Source organism: Ambystoma mexicanum, chromosome 12, assembly GCF_040938575.1.
Source record: "Ambystoma mexicanum isolate Mex_15411 chromosome 12, UKY_AmexF1_1, whole genome shotgun sequence".
In the NCBI taxonomy this organism is placed as follows: Eukaryota; Metazoa; Chordata; class Amphibia; order Caudata; family Ambystomatidae; genus Ambystoma; species Ambystoma mexicanum.
The window spans coordinates 1,163,789,623-1,163,808,557 of record NC_090936.1 but is presented as its reverse complement, the minus strand read 5'-3'; the positions used below and the strand labels follow the sequence as shown (position 1 = coordinate 1,163,808,557).

General features: G+C 46.7%; 1 protein-coding gene across 5 annotated transcripts in view; it reads left to right on the top strand.

The window, feature by feature from the left end:
• XPOT (exportin for tRNA) overlaps window positions 1-18,935 on the top strand; it is a 1,180,573-nt gene that overhangs the window by 1,014,027 nt on the left and 147,611 nt on the right. For all 5 annotated transcript variants that reach the window (XM_069629779.1, XM_069629778.1, XM_069629776.1 and 2 more), the window contains one exon: window positions 17,813-17,860. In XM_069629779.1, the coding sequence (XP_069485880.1) occupies window positions 17,813-17,860 (48 nt within the window). The remainder of the gene's footprint in view (window positions 1-17,812; window positions 17,861-18,935) is intronic.

The following is an 18,935-nucleotide window of genomic DNA, read 5'->3' as shown; positions in this document are numbered from 1 at the left end:
TTCGACCTGCACTTGCGCTATCTGAACGACACCTGGCCTACTATGATCGTTGTCTGTCTTCCCTCTGTTCCCCCTCCCTTGCCTCGTCGCGCCTTGAAACACTATGTATAGGCGCGTTATAAATGCCGTATCATATCATATCACCAACATTTTCTCGAGAATGGTCGAAGGATCCCTCGACAAATCTTTCTTGAGGAAGAATTCATTGATGCCATCAGCACCGAAAGACTCGTCGGACCATAACAAGTCCTCGAGACCAAAAGCGTTGAAGCAGTCAACGGTGTCGAAGATTTCAGCGCCACCATCAACGCTATCGAGGATTACAGAGAAAAGTATATACACCAATACCAAGAAAGGATTTTATTTGTATCGCTTTCTTATATTTATGAGGAAGTATAACATTCCTCTGATGATTCGCGTTTCTTTGGCCTACAATATAGAGCACCTGAGGTCCCTGAACCCTTGATCTCAGAGGAATCGAGGTTGAAATATTTACAGGAGTCCTTGCAAAATGCAAGTGGACTAGATGCGTCCCCAGAATTAGAATTTGAGAGACCTGATCCTAATGACCACTCACAAGGGTCATACAGACACTTAATGTCCAGGGTGGTGGAATATATGGGGTAGAAAAGACCCACACCAATATATGAGCAGAATGATCTTACGGCCATCCTAAAGGACCCCAGGGGATCCTATTCTTCTTGTTCATGTGGCGCTGCAAAGGCGAGTAAATACAAATTGGGAGATGCCAGAATTAATTCTGACAGTAAATTAAAAAAAATAACATACAAATACAGGGCGTCCAGTAGGCACCCCAGTTATTTGACAAAGCATCACACTCCTGAAAGTTTGTTGCTACTGGCTGCCACATCCACCACAAACAAAACACATACCCAAATATGCCCCCAGACAGAGATGACAAGCGCTACAACGCTTTGGCCAAGAATGTTTTCTCTGCAGGGTGTATGGCCCTAAAGTTAGTGAATGCACCATGGCCAGGTTCACTTACACTATTTGGGAATGTATAGCAATGGGGGCTGAGCATAACCCTGAAGGGGACGAAAGAGACAGATTTTTAGATCTAGTCAAGGATGGTAAGGACGCCATGTGCAAATCCCTCCAGACAGGTCTCGACACTGCTGACAATGTCAGCAGGTCAATGGCGGCTAGTACAGTAACGTACTGATTTGCCTGGTTCAGAAAGTCTGGTTTTGCTCCAGATGTGCAATCCAGACTGCTTAACATGACCTTTGATGGCACACATTTATTTGGTAGCAAGGCTGACGAGAGCCTGGAGAAACTGCAGACCTCCAAAGCAGGAGCAAAATCCCTTGGTGCTGCTATTAGACAGCCATAAAACCACCCCTCCGGCACACCTTAGAGGGGTAGGTCCTTTCGCTTTTACTACTCAGTTGGAATGGGGAAGAGGACTGTCCAATCAATGAGGTCAAAAAAGATTCCGTTGTGGTGGATGGGGAAGAGGTACTAAGGACACCCAGGCAGCGGCTACTTTACCATCACCCACTGCTGCAGCTGCCTCAAAACCTCTCGGAGGCCTTAGTTCACAAGACCCCAGTGGGAGGCAGACTCTCACTGCATCTGAAAGAATGGCGAGACATTGCTTCAGATGCATGGGCATTGGAAACAAGCCTCAGTCATCCACCAGGGAACAATGCTTTCAGAGTTCCTGATTGTTCCTTATGCAGGAAATCTTGACCCTGCTAGAGAAAGGTTCCATAAACCAAGTACCTGTAGCTGAGAGGAACAAGAGTTGGTACTCCCCGTACTTCCCAATTCCCAAGAAGGACGGAGGATTGAGACCCATTTTGGACTTAAGAGACTTAAACAAATTCCTCAGGAAGGACAAGTTCAAGATGGTCACACTTTCTCAGATCCTTCAGGCCCTCCAACTCCAAGACTGGTTGGTATCATTGGACCTTCAGGATGCTTACTTTCATGTGCTGACCCATCACAAGCACAGACAGTACCTGAGGTTCGCCGTTGGTGGTTCTCATTATCAGTTTTGAGTTCTGCCATTTGGGCTGAGCTCCACCCAAGGGTTTCACCAAGTTGATGGCGGTGGTGGCAGCGAATCTCAGGAGAGCGTGATTCACATCTACCCCTACCTGGACGATTGGCTGGTATGGGCCAGTTCCTGCAAACAGGCCCTGGAACATCTCAGATACACCTGTCATTCTCTCCACGGACTGGGCTTCTCCCTCAACTTCAAGAACTCCCACATGATACCATCTCACAGGCTCCAATGCATTGGAGCAGTCCTAGATGCATCCTTGGGAAAAGCCTTGCCACAAGTAGTGGGGGCTCAAGACCTTCTGCAGATGGTCACCAAATTCCAAAATGCTCAGCGTCTCCCGGGCTTTGACTTTGTGGTTGATCGGCCTCATGGCAGCCTTCATTTCTCTGGTGCCAGAGGCACGGCTGAGAATGAGATCTCTCCAGTGGGCTCCCAGGACACAGTGGTCTCAATTCTCAGGCAGAATGTCAGATCTCCTTCAGTTTCAAAGCAGGGTTGCACAGGATCTTCTGTGGTGGGCCTGCGAGGACAGCATTGTGAAGGGAGAACCTTTTTGGCAGCCAGGGCCGGAGATACGGGTAGTAACGGACGCTTCACTCACAGGGTGGGGAGCACATACCAACAATCTGACAATCTGGGGCTGTTGGTCTCATCAGTGTTCAAACTACATATCAACCTTTTGGAGCTGAGGGCAATCAGACTAGCACGGAAGGAATGTACTGATGACAGACAACACACAGTGGCCATGTACTACCTCAACAAGAGAGGTGGTGTAGGGTAATTACCACTGTGCAGAGAGGCAATGCAGCTCTGGTACTGGGCAATTCAAGAAGGAATCTCCGTATAAGCAGTTCACCTAGCCGGAGTGGCGAATACAGCAGTGGATGCAGGCAGAGCAGTCTCCCACGTGTGGGAACTAACTCAGGAAGTCCCTTCAAGAGATCTTCACCCTTTGGGGAACCCTTCAAGTGGATCTGTTTGCGACCGGTGTCAACCAAACGTGCGAGCGGTACTGCTCAAGGGAGTTTCCCCTAAGAGGAGCTTGAGGGGGCGCGTTCATAGTGGACTTGGAATTTCCACTCCTGTACTCGTTTCCTCCAGTCCTTGTCATTCCTCAAGTCATCAGGAGGTTCAGGAAATCCATTACCCTAATTGCTTTGGATTGGGCCAGGAGGACGTGGTATCCGGACCTCTGGACATGTCCATCTGCTCTCCAATACGTGAGTGAGAGAGTGCATGACTATCTTCATTCATGGTTTGAGAGGTTGGGATACAAGGATTGGGTGTTCCCGGACAACGTAATGTAGATTTGGATTTTGGCCAGAAGACCAGCAACAAAATCCTTGTACTGCTGCCGTTGGAACTAATTCTGTAGCTGGTGCAGGGTTAAGAATGAGGATCCTTTTACATGCAGTACACCTTTGGTGTTATCATTGGTGTTATCATTCTTAGTACACCTGGCCAATCTGGGGCTCCAGCTTGGTACAATTAAGGGGTATTTAGCAGCGGTCTCTATTTTTGTGTTCCTTTTGAAGAGGTATCTTTCTTCAAGATCCCACTTGTGATACAAGTCGTAAAAGGACTCAGAAATACATTTCCTCCGGTCCCTTTTCAAGTCCCAATTTGGGACCTCAACTTGGTGTTGAAATTTCTAATGTGTGCTCCTTTTGAGCCTATCCATTCCTGTCTTTTAAGGTTATTAACTTTAAAGACCATACTTTTAGTGGCCATCGCATCAGCCCGAAGAGTGAGTGAACTTCAGGCCTTGTCCTGCAAGCCTCCTTATAAAATCTTCTATAAGGGCAAGGTGGTCCTTAATGTTAAACCTACCTTCTTGCCCAAGATTGTGTCTGAGTTCCATTTAACTCAAAAAATGTTACCTTCATTTTATCCTCCTCATCCTGGAAAGGAAGAGGAGAGGTTACACAGGCTTGATCCAAGGCGTCTAAAATAAGACACGATTACCAACTTTTGGTAGGCTACACCGGCCACAAGTTGGGTGTGGCAATTTTGAAACAAACTTTATCAAGATGGATCATTTTAGGAATATCAGGATGCTACAGATTACCTGGAAAGGATCCTCTGGAGGGTCTTAGAGCTCATTCGACCAGGGGCATGGCTACCTTCTCTGCATTACAGAGGGGTGTCCCGATTAAAGATATTTGTGCAGCTGCCACATGGTCATCTGTACACACTTTTACCAAACACTATAATCTGGACTCTTCCTCAAGCTGGAAAGGTTTATTTGGAAAGGCAGTGCTACATTCTGTGCACACATCTATAAAGGAACTCCTAAATGATCATGAGTCTGAAAATTCTGACTCCCTCCTCTAGGAATACTTACACTGCTTTGGGAGTTTATCATAAAATGAGGAATTCGTGGGAAGATACAATCCATTCGAAGGACAAGTTACTTACCCATGGTAACGTTCTTTCGACTGGATGTTCCTCCCACGTATTCCTCATCGCCCCACCCAATCTGCCCTGCAGTAGAATTGTCCATATGATTACAGCCTTCGCTCTTTCAGGAGGAGTAAGATGTCGGGTGTAGGATATCCTATACATGTTGAAAACGGTACAGAAGCCAACGGTCGCTGCGCGCACTTTATACCATCGATGAAATGGACATCGATACTGAGGCCTCCGAGGGACATCGAGTCGACAGGCATAGACGCGCAGCGCCCTCTGCAGAAAAATCTTTCCGAAGCTGGATATGGAAATATCATAAGATGAGGAATATGTGGGAGGAACATCCAGTCGAAAGAACGTTGCCATGCGTAAGTAACTTGTTCTTCTTCCCTAATCTATGCTGTTACACCGCACGTAAGAATTCACATGCCTATTTGAAACTGTCTGCAATTGGCGCATTTATATCTGAATTTAAGTATTGTGTTGTACCACATAGTGTATATATTTGCCATTCTTTTGAATAGATCTGCCGGAGTACAAAGTGTTTAATAAGCATCAGAATATATATATATAAATAATCTGCTTAGAATCACATGCTGTGCACATAGTCCAACATCCAGTGGTCACCGCGAGTATTGCATCTTGTCTTTGAAGAATTGTAAGGGGACATCGACATGGGCGTGTCTTTAACACTATCCCTAATGTAATGTGTAGTGTACCCAAAATTTCTCGCGCGTCGAGGTCTCTCAGATTAATTTTCCACCCAGCGTACTGGTCCCCTTATTCGGAGCTCGTCCAGGGACATTGCTAATTGTTCCATCGACCTTTGGTCAAATATATTATATTGTTATTCAAGATCACCCTGACCGTCCTTCATTTCGACGGCTGTTCCTGATATCCGCCGAAGTCTCCACGGACCTTCGACGGACGGTGATCTAATCTGCGTTGCCGACCACGTGGCCAGACCTTCCAGCCGGCCTACACAGTAGGGAGAGTGGGGTTGGGGTGGACATTTTTGTAAAATGTGAGAATGCCTTTCCCTTTCCTCTCTGTTCATCGTCACTTTCACTATACTCTGCTACGGAGTGGACTCCCTTTAGGTTTTGCCCCATTTGCAAGGGCAAATTTCCTTGGAGAGATGCGCATCTACGGTGTAACCATTGCTTGCCCCTCGATCACAACGAAAAAGGTTGTGCCGCTTGTAAGCTCCTCCGTCCAAAGACATTGAAGGAGAGCTGTGTGAAGCGGTGGGCGGCCTACGGGATGTCAAAGGTCGAGTTCTCATGCTCCCGCAACTGCCGATTGCGACGAGGGCATCAGTGACGAGCAGGCCTCCGACTCGGAGGTCGTTGACCTTTCGGCGGAGCGCTCCCACTCCACGTTGTCTGTCCCCAGCCCTGCCACGCATGGCTCAGGCACTGCTATTGGGATAGTACACCCCTCGAAAAAGACGAACACTTTCATCTCACTAAACACAAAATCCCCAGCCAGTCTTCGAAGTCGAAGAAGACCACAGCTCCAACGGGCACAACGTAAGTTTCGGCCGTGCCCGCCGACATGCCGGATCGGCAGCCCTCCCCGCAGATGCGCCTAGCGACCAGGCACTCTAAATTGAAGGGCGCTACCCACAATGTTCCAAGAACCGTCGAGACGCATCGCAAGAAGGCATCCGCCGATGAAAAGGCCCCGGTTCCGCCAAAGACTATACAACCGCAAGCCCAGGCTACGCGTCTCCCTACTGCGAAGGACATTACCGAAGCATTTTGTCAAGGGATTAGCCGACGCCCATGGGAAAATCCAAGGATTTGTCGAAATCCAAAGAGAGGCTAAAGGATATACCGGAACCCTCCGCCAAGCCTAAGGAGAAGCACAGGGGCACGCAACCTCTGTCGGTCCCTCAGAAAGAGTTTTCAGACGGCGAAGAAGGTATTTCTTCAGCATTGAAACAAAAATCTCGACGTTTGGCCTCAGAGGATCGTATACAAGAGCCCTTTCCACCTATAGACCCCTCTGGGTCTTCTGTTTGGACTAGGGAAAAATTTGAGTGTTGTATGGAGAGGCTTGACAGGTTTGTAACCCTCTCGGAGCAATCCATCCCCAAAAGACCACTGGCTAAAATCCAAAGACTCTTTAATCCCTCTCAGGAGGAGTATGTGTACACTTACGACCTCACTGAGGAGGAGGTCCTTGCAGTTCCTTACATTCAGGATGATAATCCTTTCATTGACCCTGAGGATGTGCACAACCACATACAGGGGTGGGAAGAAAACCCTGACATGGGTGACCCCCAGCCATGGCAGTCTCCTAATCCTTCACCAGATCCTGATGCCCTGTGTTTAGATTCCCCCCCAAACCACCCCCACTAGACATGCCTCTCCAGTGGACGATCAAATGACGTTCAACGCCATGTTGCGCAAAGCAGCAGAACATTTCAAGATCGCCACCAATGAAGTTGTTCCTAAGGCTGACATTTTAGAGGACATTCTTAAAGAGAAACCGCCGGCCAGCCAGGCTATTCCTCTACTAAATTCTATTAAAAAGCGACTGGCTCCCTCGCTATTAACACCTGCCCTCACAAGAGCAGTTAATTCAAGAATAGAAAGCTATTTCGGCCTTCCCCCTCTGATCCCCTTTACATCAGAGGTCACTCCACCCAGACTCACTGGTGGTGACCACTACCAGGAAAAGGGCAGGGGTTCCCCTGTCAACCAGGGAGGCACCCCCTGACAAGGAGTGTAAAAAAACTCTATGCCCTGGGAAAGAGGGTCACGGCTGCAGCAGTTTTTTCTACGCGCATCGCTAACATTACTACTTTGTTAGCCAGCTACGCGGATGCTCAGTGGGCCATGTTACAAGAAGGCCTGCAGGAGGTTCCTGAACTGCTATGGACTCGTCTTCTGTCCACGGTAACCGAGGGCAGATAAGTAAACCAAAGTATACTCAACACTTTGGATTCCGCTGAGACAGCGGGTCGATCTTTGGCTCGGGGCACCCTCCTAAAGAGACACGCGTGGCTAAGAAACTCTGGGTTCAAGCCAGAAACTCAAGCATCACTTATTAATAAACAGTTGGAAGATCCAACCTATTTGGGAGAGCAGTCGACAAAGCTCTCGAGACTGCAAAGAAGGAGCACAAAACCCTTACGACTCTAGATCAAATCACACAAAGCCCTCCTCAAGACAAGGAACTGGGTCCAGGTGCCTTTTTTGTGGCTAACGCTTCCCTCAAAACCAGTACAAGGAAATAATTGGTCCTCTCCACAAGGAACCAGCGGATACACCACCCCGTATCCTCAAAGAGGTCAGCGTCGTGGGAAAGGAAGGGGCCGGAACTCTACCCCCCGAGGCTCCCCGGCCTCAGGTTCAAAATGACCCAAAGACCTGGGTCCCCCGACCGGGGGAAATAATTGGTCCTCTCCACAAGGAACCAGCGGAAACACCACCCCGTTTCCCCAAAGAGGTCAGCGTTGTGGGAAAGAAAGGGGCCGGAACTCTACCCCCCGAGGCTCCCCGGCCTCAGGTTCAAAATGACCCAAAGATCTGGGTCCCCTCCCATTCCTCCCCGGTCAGGGGCCGGCTAACATCGTTCAGGCATGGGAGGGGATAACTACAGACCAGTGGGTACTGAAGACCGTGGCCCACGGGTACTCTATAGCGTTCTGCTGGTCCACAAAGCTCAGACCTCCACGCGCAAGATGACTGACGCCAGACCATCTGCGTGTCCTCCTTCAGGAAGTCGAAACACTACCACAAAAGGGAGCTATAGAGGTTGTACCTCTTTCACAGTTAAACAAAGGTATTTATTCATTGTACTTCCTTGTACCCAAAAAGGATCTCACCATGCGCCCTGTATTAGATCTGCGCCCAGCAAACAAATTTGTAAAGCCACAGTTCTGCATGGTCACTCTGCAGAAAGTAATTCCCCTGCTCTCGCAGGGAGATTACATAGCAACACTGGACATAAAAGATGCATAATTTCATATTTAAATGTTGCCGGCGCACAGAAAATACCTCAGTTTCATGATACAAAACAAACATGATCAATTGAAGGTACTACCCTTCGGCATAGCCTCTGCACCATGGGTATTTTCAAAGGTACTAGCAGTGGCAGCAGCACATCCCGGTTTATCCTTACCTCGACGACTGGCTCGTAACAGGGGACTCCTACGAAACATGTCTGTCAAATACCAAAGAGACTATAGACCTTTTATTCAGCCTGGGATTCTCCATCAACGAGAAGGAATCCAGCTTAAATCCCAGTCAGGTCAAACAATTCCTAGGGGCTCTAATTTGAACAAAGAACGGCCTTGTCGTCCCCTCCAACTAAAGGGTTCAAAACATGCTGTTTCAAATCCCTCAATATGTAGCCAGTTGAGAGGTAACTGTACACAAAGCTATGCGACTGTTAGGAATGATGGCGTCATGCATTTATTTGGTTCCTCAGGCTAGCTTGCGCATGCTTCCAATGCAATAGTGGCTCAACAGCCATTGGTGTCAGGCCAGCGGACAATGGGGAAATTTAGTGGTTGTCTGGCCGGCCCTCATTCTCTCGCTGCAGTGGTGGTCGAGGGAGAACCTCCTAAAAGGGAAATCCTTCACCACCCCTGCAGTAGAAGCCACTAAAGCATCTGTCACAGGGTGGGGAGCTCACCTGCTTCCCCTTCTTCAACAGCGCACAGTTTGGCCATCAGACGTAGCATCCAACCACATAAACCTGTTGGAACTGTTAGCAGGTTTCAAAGTGCCAAAGACCTTTCAGATACAATTGCAAGGAAAGACGGTCCTCATCCTCACAGACAGCACCACGGCCATGTATTATCTGAACAAACAGGGAGGCACGCACTCTCTAGGGCTGTCCAAACTGGAAGTGGGCTCTCAAACACATGTTCCTGCTGTCACAACATGTTCCAGGGGAACTTAATCTTCTGGCAGACATACTCAGCAGAGATTTCCCACTACCCATGGAGTACGAATGGCGATTACATGAAGACATAGTCTCCCAACGTTTTCACAGAATGGGGCTTCCCAGAGATAGACTTGTTCACAAATCGGGAGAACGCGCAATGTCAAGATTACACCTCCAGATACCCCCAAAACCATTCCAAGGGGAACGGACTATGGATCACATGGTCAGGGAAATTTGTTTGCGCTTTTCCCCCCTCGACTCCCCTACTCTACAAGATAGTGCACAAGATGCACCAGGAACCAGTCACAATGAAATTGGTGGCCCCAATGTGGGCCCGCAAATCCTGGTTCGCTCATCTGACGCAGATGTCCCTATCTCTTCCAATGAAACTGCCTCGCCCGTACAACATGTTGTCTCAGGACAAAGGGGAAACACTTCACCCATGCCAACAAACATTGAACTTAGCGGCCTGGCTCCTGAGGTCATAGAGTTCTGGCACCTACAACTCCCTCAAAGGTGTATGGACATACTCAGGGAGGCAAGAAAACCTAACACACAATATTGCTATTCTAGGAACTGGAAACGTTTTGTTATCTGGTGCAACTCTAAGAGCATCAATCCCATTGACTGCTCTCCCACTCATATCGTTTCGTACCTGACTCATTTACTTGACCTAGGCATAGTCTTTAATTCGTTTAAAGTTCACTTAGCTGCTCTTTCAGCCTGCACTACGTCATAACAAAAGGTGTTGTGATGGAAGATAACAGTTATTAAGGCTTTCATGGGGGGAGTAAAGAGAATTCACCCTCCCATTTCTAAACCAGATCCCGGATCTAAATGTGGTGTTAACAAGACTTATGGGGTCTCCTTTCGAGCCCATGTATAAATCAAGTCTTAAAGATATGACTTACAAAACTGCCTTTTTAATAGCCATTACTTCCATTAGAAGAGTCAGTGAACTAGAAGTACTCTGTCCTACACTCCTTTGTAACAGTTCATAAAGATAAGGTAGTTCTGTGCACTCACCCTAAGTTTGCGCCTAAATTCATTTAAAAGTTCCATGTGAACCAATCCATAGAACTACCAATGTTCTTTCAGAACCCTTCAAACATGGGAGAAAGAAGCCTGCACACACTGGATGCACGCAGGGCATTCATGTTTTACATGGAAAGAACTAGACCACTAAGAAAGAAGGTAATGAATGCTGTTGTGGGGGAAGAGATGGAATACAACTTTGAAATGAAACATTGATCCTAGGTGAAACTGTACTGTTGGAAGACTTGAATGATGGCCAAATCACCTGGATTATGAGAGGAGCAGCAGTGGCAAAGAGATTGATACTAAGTGCATGGAAGTCAGCTGACTTTATGATCTGGTGCAAATGGATGGAAAGAATGTACAAAATTTGCAACATTGAACGAGTAAATTACATGCTGCAGAAGAAAGTTTCAAAATTCCATAAGATCTGGGGGCCTTTTTTGGATTTGAATATGTCATAAGAAGCGGTTTGATTTGAGGACTGCAAGAGAGATGTATTTCTTGGAATTATATTATCGTATGGTATTGATTTGAAGATTACAAAAAAGCTTTGTATTTTTTGGAATTATTATAGGGTATTTGTTAGGCAGAAACCTGTGCAGTTCCCTTTGGGAACACTGCAAAATATTTAGGACTACAGGTGTTAGCAGTAAACCCACTTGGTAGCAGTCTGTACCACCCAGATTTACCTGGTAGCTGTGGCTGAGCAGTCAGACTTCCCTCAAGAAGAGTTAGGCAGTATGCAAAGTATACACAATAGACACTCGACACAATAATACAAGCAAACACTGACCAGAGCTTTGGTATCAAAGTATATAATTATTTATTTAAAAACACACTGTTTGAAACACTCCAGCACTGTTATTGTAAAACACTCTAAACACAGTTACTATTATAATATATACAACCCTTATTCCTTATCAGATAAGTCTTAGTTAACACCACTTATTTCCATACAGAGGTGAGCGCTTAACTATAGATGGCACTCCAATAAGTTTATGAAGAAGGGAGGGAAAAAGACAGAATATGGAAAGGTACACCACTCTAAGGTTTAGGAACACTATTAGCAAGGCAGAAGAGCAAAAGTCACTTGTGAGCCAAAGTCCATAGGCTGGGCCCACTCTTAGAGAGAGCAGAGCACAAATGCGCCCAAGATCACACAGTTACACTAGGCTTAGAAAGTCTTGCAGAGAGTTCGAAAAGAGTTTAGAGAGGCTCAGAAAAGTTTAGCCAGGGCGTCTCAGGCTAACCCAGGTTCGAAAGCCGGGGGCTAAATCTACCCCGTACAGTCGGTGGCAAGGGAAGCCAGGCGGGACACGGTACCTTAAGTGGGAAGGCTCCTCCAGCGGTGGCAGTTGTTCCTGGCAGCGGGTGCAAGTCTCGTTGTCGTCCAGGGGAAGAGAAGATCTCGACTTGGTGGAAAGATGAAGGTCGTTGCACTGCCAGGGAAGAAACCAGCCGCTGAGTTTTCCGGTTAAAGGTATTACCCTTTATTTCGCGGTCGTGGTAAAATGTGGTATTCCGGTTGCTGCGGTGCTTGGCACAGGCAAGGCGGCCACGAAATGCGTCGGGAAGGCGAAAAGACGGTGAAACTGGTTATCCCCACCAGTCAAAGGAAGAAGACTCTCCGGCGGAAGATCTCCTCTGTCGTTGGGAAAAGCGGTGAGACGGTCCAGCAGGGCTCCACCGGTGGTGTCGTCGTGGCAGGTCGGCTCAGCTTCTCCCTCGTCGGATTCTTAGGTCCTGTGGCGACTTCTGAAGTTCCAGTCCCCAAAGCCCTGCTTTTATGCAGAAAACCCCCATTCACTCAGCCTAGCTGTCACTCAGACGGAGTGCGACTTGAGTTGCCTAGGCAACCCAGTCCAGGGTGCCTAAATCCGTCTCCACCCCTCCTAAGTACCCCAGACAGAGTGGCACCGCTTTGGAGGGCTTCTGTGGAGAAGCCCGCCAAAAAGTGGAACAAAGGACTCGACTTGGGTGGAGTCACAGAAGAGAACACAAACGCCATTTTAGAACCGAATTTTGGCAAAAAATACCAACCGGAGAATTAATAATAATTAAATAAACAGGCGGTATGTTCGAGGCTATCGTAATTAAATAAATAAAGATAGTAGCCTCGAACAATGGGAAAATCCCATAGAGAAATATTCGCGGTTGAATATAAAAAGTAGTATCCACTGCCACCAGCCAAAAACTCGATCAGGGGGGACGGAGACGTGCCCCCTCGACTAACAGACCCCGGGGCAATTGAATTGCCCCAGCCAGTAAGTCCACATTTCTGATGATTGTATCTGCTTAGATTCACATGCGCCCACCCTTCCTCCCCGCTCCGATGGAAGGAACATAAACGTCTCACTACTTTCTCTCTTTTCTGTACTCACGTTAGTCATAGACTCCCTCACGGCAGAAAAAATACAATCGGAGGGACCTCGACGCGTGAGGGATTTTGGGTACACTACACATCACGTTAGGGATAGTGTTACAGACATGCCCATGTCAACGACCCCTTTCGATTTCGAAAGATAAGATGCAATACTCTGCAGTGACCACTGAATGTCGGACAATATGCACAGCATGTGAATCTAAGCAGATACAATCATCAGAAATGCTTTTACGTTAAGTAATGCATGTCTTACTGAACCTTATTTTATATAAAGAAGCTGTGTTATCACCTTACATAGTGTGTGGACATTCCTTTGTGGGGGCTTGGGGACTCACTGTACTTTAGAACCCGCCTGCATACCCTTCTGAGTGTTTGAACCTTGGTCGCTCGTCCATGCTACCATATAGCGAACCTTGAATAGGGTGCTCTGTGCCTTAGTCTCAACCATATAGAGGGTAGAAGTACAGATACCCCTCCTCTAGTCTTTACATTTAAGATATACACTAAGGCAATGTTAAAATCACTGTTCAAGTCAGGCAAGTAAAGAAAGTTTCACATCTATATACAGTAAGAAATTTGCTGTTGCAATACTCAATTCAGTAGTAGACGTTTAGATGAGAAACGGGTAAGTGTAAGAGTAGCTTTAGGTTAGCAAATCATTCATCAACCAACATTTACCAAATAGCAATACTGGTAGGTTAATAACTTTGTATAGGGCTAAACTTTAGAAGTCCAACCCTATCTGGGGAATGAGTGTCTCAAATGTCAGTTAGGGGACCAGTGACACGTGGGTGGCAGAACAAAGGAAGGCAGACACTGGCAAAGTTTGTTTTTTCATAGCAAGTAAGCAATGGAATTGGATTCAAGAGGTTCAAGGGGCTAGGTAGTTGAAGGCACGCCCCTAAACTCTCACACCAGAAAACATACAACCTGCTAGGGAAAAAGTCCCAAGATGCTCTTGCAAGTGAAACAAGTATTTATTTCTACAAAAATCTGTGCATGAACGAAGGACTCTGCTGCCATGTGTGCAAGCAGAATATTATAAGGACACACAGCGTCCTAGGTGATGTCACAGTATACAGTGAAAACCTGCGTGGCTGGTTGCTGCGACCCTATACATGGTCAGCCTGCTCCATAGGGGATGCCAGGTCATTGGTCCAAGCCCAGTCCATCCGTCTACCTTCACGTGGGTTCTGCTGGGCTCATCGTCTCTAGGCAACCAAGGTCAAAGAAGCAATTAGCTACTCTATCATTATATAGTACACCTGTCAGGCACAAAGACTGGCACAGGGGGAATCTCAAGGTCACACTAACCCACACATACTTCACTCATTCCAATCACGTCTCTCGGCTTCCAAGACTTCCACCCTTGCTTTTGAACTTTAATGTATCCCTCCCTGTTCCTCACACTACAAACCATGTTATGAGATAAAGGTGTGACAACCATACTCTCAGATCTCTTGTGGCTGATTGGTTTGTGGTCGGTGGTCTGGGGTTAACTGTTACCTTAGAATTCAGGGGTCTTGGGAGTGGGGCAGTTGTAGGGGCATAACTTGTAGTTGGCTGGGTGGGGGTCGGAGGCCTGCTTTGGTCTGTTTGTGATAACACACACCAAGGCGCCCAGTACTGGCTTGTGGGCTTGTAGGGCACATTCTTTCTAGAACAAACATATTGTCAACAACTTTCGAACAAAGAAGGGTTTCTGTGGAAGTTGGCGGCCCGGGCCTCTCATCAGTGGGGCCTATTCAGATTTCCCCTTCCAGCTCGCAGCCTGCGTCTAACACACTAAACACTGCATGGCCACGCAGGCCCTATGAGTCGATTACAGCTACTTCATTTCTTCAAAAAATGGCTTTTGATTATATGAGCTCACTATGTCTAAATATCTAAATTGCGTACAATATTATGATTGTGTGGGGACCTTTAGGACGCCCCTCCTGGTCTGCTATAGTTCTTTCAATGGGGCTCACCTCACCTTAAAGTGCCGGGGGGGTGGGATGGGTTCGCTCCCTTCCCAACATTGGCCACATGAAGGATTTTAGCCTCAAGCATGGATGTCCTGAGGCCTTGGAGAACACGGTTTGGTTGTCCACCCCAACGTGACTCAAGAAGCTCAGGAGTAGGTAAGTACCTGAGAGAGGGGACAGTACCTTATTCAGTGAAGCAGAACAATGTCAGCAGTGGATCCCCAAGGCAAGGTGACAGCAGCTCCGGTTCGGGTCTCTGGTTGTGGCGGCTGAAGGAAGAACTTTTGGCAGGAGCTGACGGTCGGACTCTGTAACAGAGATGCCCAGCAGACGATCTTTGCGGCACCATGTTTTGGAGGTTCGACACAGGCTTCGTTGTAGTGATGGTTGTCACCCTGGAGACCTTCTTCCTGTAACTTGTTCACGACTCAGGTAAGGGGACTTCTGTAATCGGGGTGGAGTCTCTGTAGGCCCAGACAGATGCCCACAAGTTTGCAGCCAGTACCGCGCTTGAAAAGAGAATGCACCACAGCAGTGCCAGAGGTCCCAGGGTAATCGGAGATTGCAGGCCTGGAAGGTTGCTGCTCGTCGTGGGATGGCTCAAACTGTAGCTGGTCTCAAGACTGGTTATGCCCACCTGTCCATGGGAGGAAGTAGTCTGGTCTGGATTATCCCTGTCGCAAAGAAGAGAGAATAGCTGCAACGTTTACTCAGTTGGCTCTGGCGGTCACTGGAGGTGGCTGCAGGCATCTTTCTTTTTCGGAATGGATCGTCCTGTGGCCAACTCTCGCTTCTGCATCAAAACCCCTGACTGATATACAGGTACCCAGCCAATCAACATGCATCCTACATTCAAAATTTGGGTCCCAAGGGGACAGCCCGGGACCCAGTCAGAACTGGATCTAAGTAGGCACACGTGAGGACAATGACCTGAGGATTTTCGGTGTCATCCCAGCTTCCTGTCCTCCTAGACACACTGGCGCTCTGGGCGGACTTCCCCATGGGAGCCCGTCAAAGACCAGAGTGAGCAGGACTTCCCACACCCAGGTCGGCAGAAGGAGCCTCAAGAAAAGGACAATTCGTCATGAGTTTGCAAAAAAAAAAAAACAAGCACCATTTTGGGTCAATGATGCCCCATGTGTCCCTTACCGCAGTTGTGAATGCAGCCTGCGATGTAATTTTCACAAAATTGGTAGATAGTCATCCACTGCACCAGCCACTCAGATAAACTTGTCACTGTAACTAGAAAGTTGTAGGTGAAGTGGGATAACGGATATATTGTGTCCCCCCAGCACTCTGCATAAAGTGGGGTGTGCTGGTCCCACAAAGTAAAAGTCAGGTAGGATAAAAAGTATCCCCCTGTCCTTGGTAACGTTTGTTATCACAAGGAAAAGAAAAAGGGCAGCTTAAGGAGCTCCCAGCAACACTGCACAGAAAGTGCTGTGTGTTGCAATAATAAATTGCAGATGCCTTAAAAATTGGAAGAAAACACGACTCCAAAAAGATACAACAAAAAGGGTTGAAAAAGGTTCCCAAAGGTAGAGTAAAAGAATGAGTGAGTGTGGAAAAAGGTTCCCACTCACTCGGGAGAACTGATAAAAATCCAAGAGTCCAGCAAAAAAGTGCTGGGGGTCTCATGTGAGGAGAATTATACACAAAAAAGGAAATTCTACCTAACACTTACCTTTGGTAAAATTGTTGTAGAACTTTGAAATCGTTTGTATTGTATTGTGGGGGAATTTATTAAGCACCACATTTGCCCAAAGGCATCTTGGCCGTCCTCGCAGGACGGTGAACAGAGGAAATTTAAAAGAGATAGGTTTTCAGGGCCTTTATCGGAAGCCAGATGGGTGACCGTGGCTCTGAGGGGGGGCATAGGGAATTCCAAAGGCCTGCGGCTACCACTGAGAAGGAGCGGCCCCCAATCTGACTATATTTGTCCATCGGGGTGGGAAAGCATTGGCAGAACGCAGAACCCGGCCCGGGGCATATGGCAGAAATTTGGCATGTAAAGATTCAGCTCCTGGACCCTAAACGGCACAGTGTATCAAATGAAGAGCTTTGAAACGGCTGCGTTTGGCTACTGGGAGCCAATGAAGTATCTGGAGAATTGGAGAGAGATTAGAGCAATGGGGGGTGGAGGTGGCCAGGCATGCAGCAGAATTCTGGAGGACCTGAAATCGCTATAGAAAATAAGCAGTTTGGGCAAGAAATAAAGAATTACAGTAGTCGAACGAGGAGGTGATGAGAGCAGACACCACAGGGGTGTGGAAATGTGCTGGGTTGTAAGGAAGAACGCGACGAAGGTGTTTCAGCTGAAAGTAGTGACAGTAGCTTGAAACGATCACCACCACAAGTCCATTGAATCCTCTCTGCAGAGCACTCATTCTGGTGAGAAACATTGTTTGGCTCCTCTACCTTTTGTCCACAAGGCTCCATTTATCTGAGGGTTTGGACTTCTTAAATCAGGTTACTGTCTTGTGATCTGGTTCCATTATTAACTGCATCTGAAATACGTACCTGCTCTGCGGATTATCCGATGTATATTTGAACCTATGGTGATTGTATATATTTGTATCACAGTGTTCTGCAAAACTACCCGTTGGCTTCATTTTTCAGTGAGTTCAGTTATAAATAACTATATTTTTATACTTGACTGTCTAAATTGGATTATTGTTTGGATTCATAGAGGGTCGTTGACCACACTCACACTCACGCTCTCCTGAGAAAAAGCCTTGACTGCTCTCCATTGCTACCTTGATTGGGTTGGGTTTTGGCTAACCTCCGAGTTCCCTATTCACTATAACTAGGTTGGCCTCTTGAAATCTGTCCACCGGGCCAGATTCTAGAAATCCAGATTAACATTATTTCACAACATTTTGCCCAGACTCCTAATCCTTGAGCCTTTCTGGCCTTTTGATGCATTACATGCTTGAAAGTTTGAATTTTGGAAAGAGTAAGGTTCTTACAGTTTCCATAATGTCTTTATCATAAGACAACATGTAAATAACTATATTCTTTCAGTTGCGCAAAAAAGGCTAACTTGCAATTCACTCATTTTTCTTCTTCCCCCAGGCTCTATCAGAATGTGCTGTGACAATTAAAACGATTCATCTCAAAAGGGTGAGCATTCTTTTAATTTGCATGATTTATTTTATTAGTGTTTCTATCGTTAATGTAAGTATGTTATTATATATGATTATTTGTATGTTTTTGACCATGCTGATCTGCCACTAACAAGCACTTTGATATTACAGTCTGCTCAATGTCTCAAAATAAAGCAGGGTTCAGACAGCCTCAGTAAACACTGGACCCCAATGCATTAGTCTGCACTGCAATGGCAAGCCAAAGGCATGTATTTGCTGTGACAATCCTCTTCCAAACCCTTTAGGGGGGTGGTGTGGTTGTGATATGATGCTGGGCGCTGTGAGAGGCACAGGAGCGGAGGGTATGGGATGTCTCAGACTGCCCACAAATGGCAGAGCATTGCCACATGCTAAAGAAAAGTGGTCCTGTCTCTTTAAGGGAATATAAACATTATAGAAACTGCTACCCTAAAGTATACACAACCTCACATAGTCAAACTGATCCAGACAATTGTAGGAAGGAAAATTGAGTGGGCGAGAGCAAGCTTCTGCTCGCATTGACACCTGTGGCAGGTCAGGAGGATGTGGGCACGGATAAGACATTTGACGTTTCTATTTATTAAAGAAAAGAATAATGCCTCTCTCTCCCTATGCCACAAGGCGTCCCTACCTAACAAAACTAGCTAAGGTATTCGTCAGTCAGTGAATTTCTTAAAAGAACCTGTCCATTGTCTGAACTAACCCTAACTGACCCTACCACTACCTTAACAACTAAAGACAGGAGAATATCTCCCTTCTCCTAGCTGGGATTATGCTGCTTCCGCACTTCTCTTAGATAGCTGATTTTCAAATAGTCTCTTGTGACTTCTTTGATCAGTTAATGCAGTTCTCTCAGTACTTTATTCTGCTTTTGTTTCTTCTCTCGCTTGTTAAAGGTTTTCGATGGATTTATTACTCGTTCCTATACCCTTTCTACAAAGTTATTCTGCTCTTTTCCTATGGTAAAGTTATCCAATATTTATATTTATGACTCTCTCGCTTGAGATTCTCTTCCTTTCTGTATACTTCACAATCTTTGTTCTCTTCCTTATATATATATATATATATATACA